The sequence below is a fragment of the Cygnus olor genome, chromosome 25 (genome assembly GCF_009769625.2).
Source record: "Cygnus olor isolate bCygOlo1 chromosome 25, bCygOlo1.pri.v2, whole genome shotgun sequence".
In the NCBI taxonomy this organism is placed as follows: domain Eukaryota; kingdom Metazoa; phylum Chordata; class Aves; order Anseriformes; family Anatidae; genus Cygnus; species Cygnus olor.
Genome location: NC_049193.1, coordinates 3,770,519 through 3,787,365, shown reverse-complemented (window position 1 = coordinate 3,787,365; position 16,847 = coordinate 3,770,519). Strand labels below are relative to the sequence as shown.

General features: G+C 46.2%; 1 protein-coding gene across 20 annotated transcripts in view; it reads left to right on the top strand.

The window, feature by feature from the left end:
* The window catches only part of TANC2 (tetratricopeptide repeat, ankyrin repeat and coiled-coil containing 2), a 283,000-nt gene that overhangs the window by 111,898 nt on the left and 154,255 nt on the right, over positions 1–16,847 (top strand). For 13 of the 20 annotated variants that reach the window (XM_040536497.1, XM_040536498.1, XM_040536509.1 and 10 more), the window contains 2 exons: positions 11,780–11,851; positions 16,614–16,793. In XM_040536497.1, the coding sequence (XP_040392431.1) occupies positions 11,780–11,851; positions 16,614–16,793 (252 nt within the window). Of the gene's footprint in view, positions 1–3,856; positions 3,876–11,779; positions 11,852–16,613; positions 16,794–16,847 lie in introns of those variants that run through there. The other 7 variants (XM_040536513.1, XM_040536508.1, XM_040536514.1 and 4 more) reach the window with 4 other exon arrangements.

The window sequence follows — 16,847 nt, the reverse complement described above, 5'->3', positions numbered from 1 at the left end:
GATCCATAATAAACCCATTTCACTTTTCTCTTTGTGTCTTTGTCATTGTGCAGGGATTGCTGAGTGCTCACAGCAGACTGCCTGTTATCTCAATAACCTATTTTAAGCTCAGTCACTTGTACCAATTTCTCAACTAATTTTAGGATAGATGACCACTAAGTCATTCTAAAAATGCTGTTTCAACTTTCAATTAGAGGAACATACACGCACGCAAAGAAAATGTGCCCTACAAAATAGGTAGCTGCCTGCAAAATAGGTAACTCTTGTTCTAGCCATTACGAAGAGCATGTGTTGTATATAGTGTTAATTGCTTTTAGTTAATTACATTTTAACATATTCAGTCAATTGGAATAATTAGTATATCTGTCGTGCTTTTTATTTGAAGATGAAAATGCTTGTGGTTGCTAAAGGTCCCAGACAGCCTTATTAAAGTCTACAAGTATTTTATAATTTACAGATGGAGAGCAGAAGCAAGCTGAGTGGGTGATGACAGGGAGGGAATTCGGAAGTTGGGCACCACCAGCCCTTCTCTCCTGCCCTGTGCTCGTCCCTGCCATGCATGTGCATCCCTACCAAGCACCAGAAGGTCCCACAAGCAGCACAGCATAGTCCGACCTTGGAATGAGTTTTTAAAAAATCAATGACTATACTGTCTGTGTGCCGAGCTGTTCTTTGATCACCTTTTGAAAGATCCTGGTAATTTTTCTCGTATGTTTTCCTACCTCCTTCTTTCTCGCCGTTACATTTTTAGGTGTTACATTGAGGCAGATTGGAAGGTGTAACAATCCCGAAACCATTCTGTTTGTGTATGCTAACACCGGATTTAATCCTGTGAGAATTAAGATTGAAATCAAGAGCTCCTTAGCCCAATATGGAGGAGAGCACATCTTTCAAATGGCTAGAATGGTATTTTGTTCAGGGAAAAAAAAAAAAAGGAATTTGTGCTTGAGAGTAAATGTAAACGTGGTGGGTTTCTTTGGGAGGGTGTGAGCAGGTTGCCTGGAAAGGGCTGTGGATTCGCCTCCAAGCATTTCCGGTTTCCATTTTGCCGTGTTGGAGATGAAGCAGTAAGTGAGCAGCGGTACCTTGAGAGGGCGCAGGGCTGGCCTGGTCCCATCTCTGTTCCGCCCTGGGTAGTGGCTGTATTACAGCTCTGCCAGCTGCCTGCTTCCTCCCAAACACCCAACTCTGGGCATCTTTGGCGATGTTTCTTGTAACACTCAGTAATCCAGCAACAAGGAACGAGGCACTAGTGTTAACACGTTGGTTCCTTCTCCTACCGGCGCTTGTGCGCGGTGTCTGTGCGGCAGATGTAGCGAGGCTGGATTCCAGAGCGTGCTCCTCAGGTCGGAGTTGCATTTTTGTCGTATGACATAATGCTCATTTACTAATGAAGGACCTGTCATTTTTGAAAGAGAAATGCTCGGGGAAGACCCCTTGGGCTTACAGAAATTGCTCGGTTGGTGGTGGTTTAGTTTGCTTTAAAGAAAGGAAAAGTCAGGGGAAGGACAGTGGGAGTTACAGTCTGAGGAGGCAATGTCCCTCCTCTACTTGGAAACCTCGTTCATCTGCTAGGTGCTGGGGTATGTTAACAGCAGATCTTCAGCTGCTTGTTGGGACAAAAATAAAAGGGAGAAGTAAAATGCCACAAGATGCAGTATTTTGCCAGATGGCGCAATGGTGTGTTTGGGTTCAGCTGTTACTTGTGTGCCCTCTGATTTTGATAGCAAAGCAGGTATTTTGATTGTCTGAAATAAATATCTTACTGACCTTACAGTCTTCCATGTATAAGGATAAAGATGCTTATTTTAGTTTTCTCCCAGAGCAATTACCAAAATACTATTTTAAGTATTTGCTCACAAATTCTGAGAAAGACTTTCTATTTAGGTCTTGCATTCAAAAAAAAAAAAAAATGCTTACATTTCATCCCACTTCATTCTTATGTGGTTCTGTAGCCTTTACTGAGTGGCTGGGTGCAATTCCATCTCTTGTACCCCATTTGTGCTTCCTTGCAATGGCTTCTGAAGAAGCGGTTGCTTCTTAATTTTCTCCTCTGTGACAGTTGTAACCGTGGCTTTTTTGTCTGCTTATCCTGGGCGATTCTGCATTGCTCCCGTAGGAGCATGAAATGTAATTTCAGAAAAATAATTATAAGTTGATGCACGTAGATTGCTGCAAATTAGTACCTTTCTGATTCAGTGACAGTAAACATTACATTCAGCTGATTACTTCCTACACTGCCCCATTAACTTTTATGTAGTTTCCAAAAAGACCAACTTTACATTAATTTAAATAGTGAACAAGCGAGGCTACAGCTCTCCTTTTTTGTAACTATGACGATTGTTCATCAAAACAGTTTTAGTGACAAGTACTGGAAATGTGAGTGCTAAACCAAAAGAAAAATTTAGAATTGAATTTTCTGAATTTTAGAAGCACCGATGTTATGAAATGTTATAAACCAACCCAAATCTCCCTGGCAGTGAATGGAACATGAGGAGTCTGAATGAGTCCAATTCTTTTGGACAATTTACCTTACCAATCAGATTTTGTATCAAGTTTGCATCCTGTCATTTTTTAATCTTGGTTTTGTTTTTAAATGATTGTGCTCTTTTTAAGGAAAAGACTTTGTGTGTACTTGGCCCATTTACGGATGTCTTCACTAGAGGACTGAAGATTTATGGAGAATTTTAACTTTTATTCTGTCTGAAAGATCAGGGACATTTCAAACTCTTCATAAAAAAGTTATGGATAAAAATAAAAAGATGTCACTGAAATCTTCAGTGTGAAAATATCTGCTTCCTACGTACATTTTGGGTATCATTAGGAAGCAAATGCACAAAATTACTTGATTATACACAACTGAACGATGGCTTGCGGTTTTCGAAGCAGGTTGAAGAAATAGCATTGAGATTATGAATTGAACAGGGGTAGGCTGCCTTCTGCGTGATCTTTTGTTTCCACCTTGACTATTCAGAGTCCCTGTATGCCTGCTTTTACGCCTTTTCACAGCCATTTGGACAAATTAAGGAATGATGTTTTCACTCCAGATTGCTTTCTGCTCTTTCGATTGTTCCTTAATGAGCTTGGATACAATGCAGGTATTGAGGTTAGCTAGCCTTTGTTTATAAATTTGGGTAATGTACTTATTAATGCCATTTTAAAGTGCATGAAGTATAAAAAGCAGTTACGAATAAAAATATGTAATGTAATTTCATAAGCTTTAATGGAATAACCACGCCAGCGTGTGGACCATGTTCTGGTCTGTAGGTGTACTAATGAAGTGCAGTAGCGCTGCGTTTCTGAACTCCATCATGCCCTGTTGCAGCCACGACTGCAGAAATAATTTGTAATGTTGCACGTTTTATGATGTTCAAGGTTACTTTGAACCATGCACTCACTTGGACTCGGTGCTACATACCTTGTGTCAGCAGCAACTGTTTGCTTACTGCATGTCTATCCAGTGGGACTGCATTTAAAATACAACAACGTAAAAACACTTATCTGTATTAAATGTATATTAATTTTCCCCTTACAGTATTTCAGAACACACAGTGTGGCATTCCCATTTTTTGAAGTCTTAGCATTTTGTTCACAAAAAAAAAAAAGGAAGAAAGTCTCCTGCTGACCCACATATTAACAGTTCCCAGACACAACCTTACGTTTCTGAAAGCGTTCCCGTGATTTCCGTCTCCCATTGCTTTTCATAATAAACTGTACGCAGTTGAAGAGCTGGTATTGTTTTCTTCGTGTCCGGGCAGTGATGTAATTGAGGTGTGCTTCTTCCTTTTCCACACTTTGAAATTTCTCTGCTCAACCTGAAGCACGCTTGCTCTCGGTGCCTGTTCCTGACCGCTGGGTCTCAGTCTGGTGATCTGGTGAGTGTGGAAGTGTGTGCATCTGGAGGAGCTTCCGTAAAGCTTTTTCTAACAGTAATTGCAGAAAAAATAGTTCTCTGCATTTTGTATTCTTCTGTGACTTGTGTGAATTATCAAGGCTGCTCAGAAGGGACTCAACATGTTGGAAAACGTAATGGGGAATCCATCAGTAACAGGGCTGTTCGGTTAGTGAATTAATATACTTCTTAATTGTTTTTATCATAATAATCTTTATGCTTGCCTTCTGAAGCTGAGGACCCCCACACAAACCAGCTAAGGGAGATTTGTGGCTGATGTGTTCCTCCTTTAAGTAAGGGATCAGCCCGTTCCCCCTGGCTCAGGTCGGGTACGTTTTACCTCTTCTCAGGCATTGGTCACATCTGGGATGATCCCAGGCTGTTGCATTTCACACGTGTCATTCCTGAGCCTGGCTGGGATCCGCCGGGATTGCAGAAAAGAGGATTTGCAGCCAGCTCCCCTCTGGGGCCGGGGGCCAGCAGCGATGCCCCGAGGGGGCCGTCCTGCAGCGACCGCGGGCTGGGAACGGCGTTGTGGCACGGTGCAGGCTGATTTTTGGGGTACTGATGTATCGGCTGTTAGAGCAGAGCACTCCGCCACATCCAATGCGGTGGGTTCTTGCAGCAGATTTCCCAGCATGCATGAAGGAGACCGACCCACCCTTTTATTTTCCTGCCTTAAGAATCGCTTTGTCAGGCAAAAGCAAGAGGGAGACCTGGGAAGGCATTGAGACACGTTGCGTGGTTTATGCACGCTTTAATCAAACAGGGGGACGGGATCGTCAGGCTGCTGGCACTTAATTTATTTAAAACTTGTTGTCTTTGCCTTTAATGCGAGCACCTGGCGGCGAGGTGGTGCTGAGCTGGGCCGTACCGCAGGCTGCTCCGCTAATTGCTGTGCGGTGCTTTGGGCAGTGGGGTTAGTCGGTGGGGCTGCTAAAACCCGTGGGATTTTCTGTTCCCTTTGGGAGTAGCGTGTTCAAAGAACGCAGTCGTTCTCTGCACCGCCGAGGATTTGTTATTTGTCGTGTCGCTGCTTTTAAACAGGGAGCTGCCAGGAGAGACGGGGCGCGGGGAGAGGAGCAGGCGGGGAAAAAAAGGGGAGCAGGCGCTTCTCAGACCCGTTTTGGTAGGGAAGGCTGCTTTTCTGAAGCTGTTACTAAGCATTATTATTGCAATTACTTAATCTCTTTATAATTGAGAGAGAGACTAAAGCTCGTGTGCTGTGCTTGCCATGCAGGAGCTGCTCCGTGCCCTCCCCGGGAGCCTGACCCCAGTCCCTGGTACGGCTGGGGGGCGTTCGCCCTCCGGTGTGGCAGCGTCTCATTGAAATTAAATAATGTGCAAGTCTTAATGGAACTTCTTAACATTGAGATATTCAAAAATACAGAATAACAAAAGCTTTCCTTCCTTCAATTGTTAGACACGAGAGAATACGGATCACTGACTCAGGCTTGTGCTGTGTCACTCGTTTCCCTCGGGGCGTTAGCACAGATAGCAGCTTTGTTTTTCCTGGTGACTTCTGCAGGAGGCTCCTCACCAGTTTTATCTCAGTCTCTGATTTTTCTTTAAAATTCATACAGATATCCGTGTTTCCTAGTACGGATTTCACACCCAATTTACTTGCGGTGACCTCTTTTAGCTGGAGCTTCTGAGGCTCTGTCAATAAGCGCGGTGTTTCGCTGCGTCCAGAATCCGTGGGGCAGCTGAGTTGTTTGCACTCCCCTGAGCGAAACCACTGTCTGCATGGTGGGTGATCCCTGCCTACAGCTACAGTACAGGTGGTACTAACACAACGCTCCCAGCTACCTGCCTGAAACCATCCTTAAATAAACATCTGACAGCGTTGTTTGAACAGCAGCAGCCTGCCAGGTACACAGAGGTGTGCGCTACCCAGACTGCGAGCTCGAGCACTCAGAAGTTAGGAAATGCAAGGATGAATGTTCCCTTAGCAACACTAATTTGCTCCCCCCCTTTTTTTTTTTGCATGTATATTAAGATAACTCTTTAATTATGTAATTGTATGGTATTGTTCCCTAGTAACCTCGCTGCTCCCCTGCAGGGAATGGAGTGCGCTCAAAGTCTTGATTTGTAGCAGAGAGCAAGAGGAGATACTTCCATCGCTCGACCCTTAGCTGTGGGCTGCTACTTCTCTTCTTGCCACCCTCTATCTTTTCACTATGCATCTGAAATCCTGCCGGTACCAGCCCTTTTCACTGGCTGACACTAATTTGTTTGTATTTACTTACATTTTTATTTTAAATATTGATCATTTCACAGTTCTGCCTCAGAGGGAGAAGGTGCCTGCCCTGCACAGGGAGCTTGCTGGGCTTCCTTTTGCCTTTACTTGGACGTACAGCAGCTGGGAGGGCTCAGCATGCCGCGTGCTGAGTCACCACGTGTCTGGTAGCCCTCCTGAATCGACCCTGGAAGTTATTTATCTTTCTCCCCCTCCCCTTACTACACTGTGCAACTTGCAAATTACCTGAGAACTCTCCCAAGCCAATGGTTTTTGTGCAGCAGCTCCTGTTCCTGTTGGAAATCGAGTTGTCACCATTTTGCCTCCTGCTGTCGAGTGTTCACGAGCAGTACCTCCAGCTCTGCCTGGCATCACGCTGTGCTCTCCTGCTTAATGCTTATTCTCACATAGTGAGCGAGTCTGCCTTTGTTTTTGTTCCAAATATTGCTTTTGTTATGTCCAAATGACTTCACAGGGGAGATCCTGTCCTTCCGAGTGATTTTAAATAGATTAATTCCTACTTAAACATCCAGTGTTCCAGCAGTACTGCCTCTGGTTGGTTGGTATTGCATCTCTTTTTGTTTCTTGTAAAAGTACTGTACTAGGAAAATACTTGCTTCCCTTCACTAGGGAAGCTGACTTCCCAGAGACCAAAGCTGCTCATTTGGGGCTAAAAGTTATTTCTTTTAAAATGAAGAACTTGCTCATTTGTTGGATTTATTCTGTTGTAGAAGACCCAAGGAGGATTTGGATGCCTGGTAAAGGTAGTGGGTACAAGACTTCCAAGCAGCACCTCGCGTTTATTCCTTACTGAAATAGTGTCAGCTACCTTGTTGCTCCTGTTAAGGGGGAAGCTGTGTTTTGGAGCAGCTGCAAAACACTCGGGACAAAACGCAGGCTGACATGTTGGTACTGCTGTATCCCTATTGCTCTTCCTTTCAGAAAAGCAAGAGCCTCCCAGCTGTTCTTCCAGGCTCGGCCAAACCCCCAGTGATGCTGGCTGGAGCTGTAGGGAGCGCTCACAGGTCTGCAGTTTGTGATGTTTTATTTTTTGCTAATCCTCTGAATGCCTGGGAGGAGGAGAACGAGGATCGAGTCTGGCTGAGGCAAACAGCTCTGCGGCAGTGGCAGTGGAAACCCGGCTGGGTGAGGAGGGAGGAAAAATCCAGATTTGCAGGAGTGGGAATGGGGCTGAGCTGACACAGCACCACGCTGAGGACAGGAGGGCAGTGGGTGCGTTTTGAACCAGCCCAGTTGTGCAGGAGAAACAAATTGCAGTGAGCACGGGGTCACGCTTGGTCTGTTCCTCCGTCTTCAGGAGGAACATCTCCTCCTCTCCTCCCCAGCAGCGCTGGCAGGGGAGGTCGTGCATCCCTCACTGTGATGTTGTGCTTTAAGCCCAATCTGGTCCTAAAGCCCTTTATTATTATATTTTCTTTACTTCCAGTACTCTTACATCTCTGTTGGCATATACTAGAGTTTTCGGGTATCATGTAGCTCTTTTGAGATAAATTAGAGAAAAGGTATTCTCAAGTTAACTTGGAACGTCTGTTTGCATTACTGAAAATGTGTTATTAACACCATGAAATATGAGCTGCCTTTGCTGCTCAGGAGCATTTAACTGAACTGAGAGTTAAGCTGTTGTCTGAATCTTACCGCAAAGCACTATGGAAAAAGTTTATCCTGTGAATTCAAGACAATCCTACAAACCAGCTTCATGTTACCAAACATTCCTTGGTTTTACCATCGTGTTAAAAACAAAATCACAGAATCTTTTAGGTTGGAAGAGACCTCCAAGATCACCCAGTCCAACCTCTGACCTAACACTAACAAGTCCTCCACTAAACCGTATCACTAAGCTCAACATCTAAACGTCTTTTAAAGACTTCCAGGGATGGTGACTCAACCACTTCCCTGGGCAGCCCATTCCAATGCCTAACAACCCTTTCGGTAAAGAAGTTCTTCCTAATATCCAACCTAAACCTCCCCTGGCACAACTTTAGCCCATTCCCCCCCCCCCCCCCAAAAAAAAAGCACTCACACAACCCCTAAGAATTGGCAAGAGTTGTTTATTGCCAGGACATCTCGCAGGCAAGCCTGTCTGTGGTGTTTGGTGGCTCCAAGCTAATGCTTGCGATGGAGCCTGAGCAACGAGTAGGGGGCTCGCCGGGCACTCCTGCGATGCTGTTGGTGCGCTCGGATGGCAGAGCACAAAGACATGCTGCGGGAGTCCCAGGTTTCTTCTGGCCGAGGTGGATCCACTTCCATCTGTTCATCCGCATCTGGTGGATCCAGCTCCATTGGCTCCACAGTGTTGGGCGGAAGGCTAAGCCAGTCTTTGCCCGGGATGCCTTCCACCCAGAATGTTCTCAGGCCAGGGTGCCGAACCAGGGGGTCGTCCAGTCCCTCGCCTTGGTCCCATGCCACTGTCGGCTTGATTTTTATGCACAGGTCCGACTGTGCTGTCTGGTTTGTGGCCATTACTGGGTCCCACGCTGTGCTCCAGACAATGGGCACGCCTCTGCTCCCTGTGGCTGTCTCTGTGATGCTCCCGTCTTCGCCCCACATCACCGTTGCTCCCATGGAAAGGCCCAGGCCCCGTGTCGTTGGATGTTTGAGGGGTCGGCCTGTTCCCTGCATCGTTGCGGTGCCAGTGGTATTGCCTGTATCTGTCTATGGGCTGGGTGCCAGAGGTCCTTTGGGCACTGCTGTGTCTTGTGCCACCGCCACTATCCCTCCGCCCACGACACATCTCCTGGTCAGATGCATTCCCTCTTGGTGCTTTACCGGACCGCATAGCTGTCTTCGCACACCAAGAGGCCTGCTGCTCGCTTTGCACTTCTAGTGTTCTTCCTGCCACACAAGCTGTCAGTCAGAGGGCCTAGATGCTCAGCGAATGGTGTGCCAGCTGCAGGGGCCCTGTTTTATAGGGCCCGCAGCAAAGGTGGGGCACTGGTGGCCACTGTGACCCCAGCAAGCCTCTGTGATGGAGTGGCCCATGCGTGGCCAAAGGCGGCTGTGTTGGGACTGGCCTGGAAGATGCCCTCACATGGACAAGGAGGAGGGTTGGTGGGGCTGAGGGCCCCTTTTCTGGGGCTGGCTCCCCCGGGCCATTTGGCTTGCCAGAGAGAAAGGTTGCCCCTCGGCCATGGGGACTGCCCTGCACCTCCCATCCTGGTTCCAATAATACCAACATACTCAAGAATGTGTAGGCAGTTTTAAGACTAGTAAATAAATGAAGTCATCTTCTGGAGACTGCTACACGTGATCCAAATCTGTGTTCTGCTGTGTGCGTTTTGCTTTGGCAGATTATGGTTAAGTCTTAAACTATTTCTCTTATTGTGTTACATCTTTCTATCTTACCTAAAAAGAAGACGTGGTAGCTTCATTGCTTCTGCTTGATCAAGAAACCTGTCATATACTTCTTGACAACTGGATGTTATTTCATTTTTTCTTCCTACGTAAAGCTAGGAAAGATGCACAGTGCATGTTTTGACGTCTTATTTCAGAGGATTTCTAATGCGTCTTCACCCAACTGTTGCCAGTTTTCCTGTTCGCGGGGGACTCCCAGGTTGTCCTCAGGGTAGGACGAGGCTGTGGGGACCATCTCTGCCACTTGTCCCCATGGGGCGTGCGGCCTCCTGTTGGAAGCGTCTTGCAGAGGACGGTGCAAGCAGCTACATGCCCATGGGGACAGGTTTGCTGGGACTGGCCATAGGTTCGTGGGCAAGGTGCTCGTTTAGCAGCGCTTGTAATGACTGTAGGGATAAAGGTTTAATTTCCTTTGGTAACGATGAGGTGGCTTTTGCTAAATACAAGGTTTTCCTCCTGATTTTACTGCTGCGACTTTGTTTTTGTAGCTGTAGTCTTTTGAAACTTTCAGTCCTTACAATTGCCTTGCGCCGTGTGTTTGTGGTTGCGACTCGAACACGTTTTTATTTCCTTCGTTAACATCGAGGTTGTCCATGTGGGCATGCAGCTGGGGGGGCACAGAGATAATTTTTATATCTGCGTGCTAGGCAGTGTTCAAAACCAGCACCGTGTCTTGCAAACAGAAACACAGAGGCAGCAGCCTGTGCCCCTCAGTCACACCAGTGCTCTTCGGTGCCAGCCGGGCTGGAGGAAGGCTCCGCGTAACGAACCCCAGGAGGACAGCTCTAAGCTAATGAAAGCTCCTTGAATATGTCAAAATTGCAGTCGTATTTCCAATATCACATCCTTCCTGCAGACAGAATAGCGAAGTGAGGAGGGAAAATGTCACGGGCGGTGTCCTCCTTGACACCTGGCAATTACTGTGGCTTGTTGGGGCACAAGCAATTGATGGAAAACGGGCACTTTTCGGTTGCTTTAACTTGCTGTAGGCTGACCTTTCCGTGCAGCTGTCATATGACCAGGGAAAAAGGCAAAGGTGAGAGCAAATTGCATTGCCATCACCCATTCAGGATGCCTGAACATGGCTTAGGTGGAACTGAGGGCTGGAAGGGTTTTGTGAAGGGAAAAGGATGCAAGAAACCCCTCCGTAGCAGGGATGTGGTCCTGGTTTTGGGGGCACAGGAGGGGCTAGATGTAAATTTTTGGCCACCTGATCAGTTCTGCAGGTGTGCTGTGGTACACAACTTACCTCTCAAGCCAGACTGATGTACTCACCTGTGATGGGAGTTGGAAAAGTTGAATTATTGGTGGGCATAGGAGCTGCCCCCTCTGTGCCTGGAGACAGGTCAGGGTGCAGCTCCTTCTAGTGTAACCCCAAAGCGTAAAGGCAGAAATCAGCTGTCGAGTTTTTAGGTAATACAGCTATTGAGGAATTCAGTTGTATCAAAACTAATTTCAGGCCTTGCAAAAGCTTCCCCTCCCCCTGCCATAAGGTTTAATAACCTCTGAAAAACATCCTGCATTGTGAAGGCTTGTTTTTGCTTGTTCACCATCTGCAGAGCTACACTTCTTTTTGCCTGCACAGCCCCTGTGTACTCCAACATCTATATTGATGTGTGCATCTATTGTTTCTAATCTGGTCAGTTGATCAATGAAGACCAGCACGTAATTAATTGTATAGTATTGTACACAATGTCCCTCTCTACATTTATCCAGATGGATTTGTTATTTGTTAACCATAGCTGCTTAGAAGAGGATGTAATGAGCAGTGGTTTTGTTCCTCTCTGCCTTCCCTTTTTTTTTTTTTGCTGACAAATAGTTTTAACGGGAAACAATTTCAAAGAGCACTTCTTTTATTTTTTTCTTCTTTTTCCTGGGCCTGTTTCATCATACACTTAATATTTTTTTTTTAAAATGTTTTGATACAATGGTCCATAACAAAGGAGCTAACTGAAGATGCCCAACCTGGTTCCTATTTCATTCAAATTTCTCAGGGGTCCATAGGAGAATTTAAAATCCTGCTTTTGCTCCTGAGGACCCTCTAGACTTCGTTTGCAGCACTCAGGGGACAAACTGGAAGAAGCAGCGGAGCAGTCAGCAGCAGGGTGCCCCAGTTCCCCTTTGCACCTTCCCGTCCCAGCCCTACCCATCGCATCGCGAGCGTGAGCTCCCGTTGAGCTGCCCCCACGGCTAGGGGATGGGGCTCAAGGAAAAGTTGCGTCTGCCTGACCTGTCCACTATGATGTTCTACTTCTGCTGTTTTGGTTCTCATGCAGATGGAGGGAACGAGGAGCCACCAGACCGAAGACAGGCAAGTGTAGACTTCCGTCAGAGCCGATCTGGGCAAGGTAAACGCCAGTGTTGTTCTCCCTCGGTGACTCGTTTCTCGTTTGTTCGCCTTCTCTGTATTCGTTTTCTGTTTTTCACAGACTGTGTAATCTCTTGGAGTTATTGTATCCATCGCTATTATTCATACAGCTACGACTATTTGCTAATATTCACAAAACTGATGATCTTGTTACAGTTTGAAGGAGTTTAGGATAATTTGTGGCCCAGCGTAGGCGTACCCGTGTTGCATCTCCATTTTGCAGATGGAGGGACTGAGCTTTGTGCAAGGGCTGTTGGCAGAAGTGTAAGGAGTCTTCAGCACGTACCAGCACAAATCTAAACACCGCTTGCTTCCCTCCCTGCTTGCAAAGGGGAGCACCCAGCTGGTTCTCAATAACCAGTTTATTCTCTCCCACAACCCCCTGGATGTGAGCAGAGATGGGAAGTGGGCATTCCTGCACGGGGGGGCTCAGCAGCTGCTTCGTACGTCGTTTGCTTTGTTGTGTTGCACCCTACAAGAACAGGGCGAAAGGTCCTATGAAGAAAGTGGTAAAAATAGTCTTTACATTATTTAAATAATGATTCTACAGCCTCTTTTGTTGAGTATCCATTGTTCACAATAGGCTTGGTGGTTAAAACCAGTGCTGTGGCTGTGTAACAGGGATTGCTGTCGCTGACAGCAGCGGCTCTTATCTCTGTGCTGGCTTACATTTCCTTTGAAGTAGCTTCCTTATAAGTTTTAAGCATTTGCTCATTTGTGAGGGTTGTGAAAATGCAGGTTATCTTTATGCAGCTCGTGAGATCAATTAAAAAGCATTTGGTGGAAGCATGACTCTGGTGGGTGCTATGTGTGTTGGCTTATTTTCTGTTTCAGATTGCAGCAATAATTTTCCTTTCATTTAGGTTCAAGTCTGTTGTTGTCATGGTGTCCTAATGACTTATTATGGAGGCATTTTCTCTGGAGCATTGTTCTTTTCTGGCAGCATTCCAGTGTTGCCCAGGCAAAATTGCTGCAAGTGATTGAAGCCCGCGATCAGGATGAGGGGGATTGGAATTTACAGTTAAAGCCACGAAGCCCTGTGAAACGTCAGCAGCTGAAACCGCTTTGTTAACACAAGACCTTTGTCTTATCATTTTACAATTCTGTATTTTAAAATAGAGGAATTATCCATCCCCTCGTTAGCAGTGGGCACTCAGTGATAGCTTGCATACAAGCAGCATTGGCTGTCTAGTTTTGTTGGAGAACACAGGACGAGTGGTAGTTCTCTCCCCAGCAGTTAGTTGAGCTCAAGTTGCTGTTGGTGTTGCTTCTAAAGGCTGCGCCTTGCCCGCTTGCTTTCCCGTTGGTCTGTATGATGTTCTTTTTTTGTTTGGGTTCTGTCTGTTGGCTTGTTTTTACAAGATACAGCAGCTTGGATGGAGCTGTTCGTTTCCAGGTTGCCTGCTGGATTTCGGCGCGCTTGTTCAGACACCGTGTTCTCCCAGGTTACATGTCTGCCCGTTCAGTCAACGTCTTGGCTGCTGTGGAAAAGTACTGATATTGGGCAGAGGGTGTTGTTTTTTCCAAATTCCTGCTTGCCAAAGAACAACCGACCTATTTCTGTTTGCCTCCGAGTGCAGTGCTGTAATCATGTAGGAGCATTCACAAGGAGCTCCCTCGTGAGCAGCCGGAGCAGTGGATGCAGGTCTGGAGCAGCAGACGGCCTCTGGTCTGTGTTCATGAGCTGCTTGGCTGCCTGCACAACGAATTTCTCATCATCATGGGTTAAGGGGTTTTATTATGCCTAGATAAACAGCTGACTGAAATAAGGAGGTCGTCTTGCTACTGGTTAAACTTTCATGTTGCCATCCGTGATGTCCAAGTCCTAGAGTTGTTTATGAAGCTTTATTATCTTGGAATACTTCAAGAAATAATCTATTAGTTCAAATATACACTTTATAGCAACAGTTTATTTAAGTACAGGTGATAGACAAACTGTCAAAGTTCTGGTTCAGCCATGAATCTTCCCTTATCTCAGGGTTTGATAAAGCCCAGTACTCCTTCTGACTGAAACAAATTTAAGTCTATTTCAGTGACCCTGTTTGCTTGTTGACTCTGGCCAGGGTGCAAGAGGAATTCTGACAGTGTGGAATGAAAACAATAAGTTCTGGATATGTTGTGAGTTTGCTGGTTTTCTTTTAAAGCACTTGAGAATTTTAAGAGGGAAAATATTCCTGAAAACTTGGTCAAGTTTCTGTCGTTACTTTTTTTCTACATAAGTTATTGCCCCCACTTGCCGTCAGTTTTAGGTAAGCGACAATCCTTGGTCAAAGATACCTTGAGCTTAAAGTGTAATAATAAAGTGTGCACTGACTTTTAGGTCTTCCCCAAAGCCTTAAGTGTAGATCATTTTTGTCGATGTCAATGCCAATTTTGGCACTAATGCCATTTGCCTTTCCTGGCACTCACGGGTGATTTGGAACAGGCTTGCAGAGTCAGCAGAGGTGTTCAGCTCAACAACTCTGGAAAAAGCAATGTCTTATGTCAAGTAAGCTATGTATGGGGCCAGTAACTAAGTTGGCAATACAGCACTGGAAGATACTAATTTTTTTTAAAGGTATATTAACAGCATTTTATCAAATTATGCCTTCCTCAAAAAAATTAGGCCCAACTCCATAATTAAGCATAGCCACTGCATCTTTTGGACAATTACCAGAAAAAAAAACACACAAAGATGTTCATCAAAGTTCAGGTTTCGAGGTCAGCTAAGCAGCTGCTGTCCTGTGTGTTGTGTGAGCGTGAGGCTTAGGCTTGCTCCTGAGAGCACGTGCGTCTTCAGCACACCTCATCTGTCCTGTTGGCACGATGTTCTGCTTAGCACTTGATGGAAAGCGATCTGAGAAATGGCGACCTTCCACCTCTGAAGCTGTGGCCGTTGGGCCTTGCTGTGCTGGTCAAAGGTGTGCAAACGCTGGTTACAGGTGGATGTTTGTGGAATGACTGCCTGCGTCTGTGCCAAACGCTGGTGCACTGGGTGGAGCCCAGGGCACGATCCTCTTCCTAAAGCAGAACCCAAAACCGTGTCATCTTGTCCTAAAGTCCACTGAAATTCCACTGAGGAGCACCTCTGCACAGCCTGCATTTTCGGTAAACTGTGGCAAATGCTCAGAAAGGAAGAGAGTAAAGTCGTATTTTTGAACTGTCAGAACTAGCGTGTGGGTAACACGCGTTTGTGTTTGTTTTGATTTCTTGTCGTGAGTGGTACAAAAATGCTGAGAGAGGTTCTTGAAAGTTGGCATCAGCCGTGGATGGATTGTAACCACAGTGGTGCCACCTCGTAGTGCGCTGCAGGAGCTTGTCCAAGACTTGCAACACTTCTTTCTGTGTGGCCTTCCCTTCTGCTCATATATTGTGGTGTTCACGTTGTGCTTTGGCTATCGAATGAAGTCAGTCCGTTGTCTCCTCTGCAATACCCCATATTTGAAGGCATTTACCCTTTTGTCTTCCGCCCGCTTTCGTTTGCCTGCCCGTTCCCTGGGAGCTGTGCTTCATCTTCTAACCGTGCTCTTCAAGCCCCTGAGAACCACACAAGTGTCCAGTGGAAATCCCATAATAATTGTCTTTCTGGAGGGAAAACATCAGCAGGCACTAAAAGCTAAAACCCAGCTCTTAAAGGTGTGGCACGAGCGTAATCTCATTACGGTGTGTGTAATGAAATATTAAGGGCCTTAAGAGGCTTCTGCAGCTGAATTCTGAGCCGTCTCTATTAGGTTAATGGCCTGGCTGGCTGCGGGCAGGGAACCGGCTGGTGGCGATGGAGGAGAGGAGGAGCAGGCCCCGACCGCCTGCTGCTGTGCAACACCTGCGCTTCGGTTGTCACTAATGTGCGTTGCAATAATTAGCAATATGTGCATTTATTGTCAAAGATGTTCTATCCCCACCTGTCGTTGTGTTACTTGGCTGTCTTCCATAGGGTCTATAGGAACGCGGGCTCCGTCCCGGCTTTAAAGGGCTTGGGGTTTGTCTGCATGGTCATTGTGGGAGAGCTTCAGGGGGCTGCTTCGGGAGGCTTTGTTCAGTCCTTGCTCTTTCTGCCGAAGGTCCTCCGGAACAGACCTTTACTCCATCTGCCCCAGTATCTTTTACATCCCTTGCTTTTAAGCTACTTTTGCCTTCCCTGACTGTTCACCAAGATTGTGTCTGCCCGCTCTCAGATCTAGTCCTGCCAGCCCGGCATTTCCCCAGCACAACGTGCCGACCTCGATGGCCGCGCTGCCTGGCACGTGGAAGGCCAGCGTGTTTGTGGGCTTGGAAGAAGTATGAAAGCTATCTTAATCTGCAGGCCATATATAAATAAGGAATGTTAGTGAAATGTAAAGAGAAAATTTAATTCGACCTGAAGGATTTTTATTAGAAATCCACAATCTAAGCTCACAAAAAAAAATAGAGTGAAAGATTTATTGGTTTCTCTGAATTAAATTCAAAACTGGTGACTCTAGGACTCTTAAAGACAAGCGAGAAAAATCAAAATAAATATTTCATGGCTATGCTGTTCATAATCTGAAGAGCTATGCTGAGATGTTGTTACAGAAACATAATTTCTTCAAGGGAAGCACCAAGATCGTGCCAGGCAAACACAAAAAAGCAGCCGCCACTGCTATCTGCAGGGCTGAGAGAGACATGCAGCGAAATGGCACTCCGGCTGGGCTCGCCCTGAACCAGACAGTCCTCTGTCTGGGAATGATGAAAGCAGAAGCCCGCCTTTTCTAACCAGCTCTGTTTTCTCTTTATGTTCCTCTCAGGCACCTCCACAGAGAACGACTGTGCTTTTGAACCAGACTACGCTATTCCGCCACTCCCAGTGACCGAAGGTATGCAGCACATTCGGATTATGGAGGGCATGTCCCGCTCCCTTCCATCCTCCCCCTTACTCACACATCAGTCTATCAGTGTTCGGCTCCAACCTGTGAAGAAGTTAACTGGTAAGGACTTTAAATAAAGTTCAGTAGGGCTTTTAAGGTCCTTTGGTGCAAAAA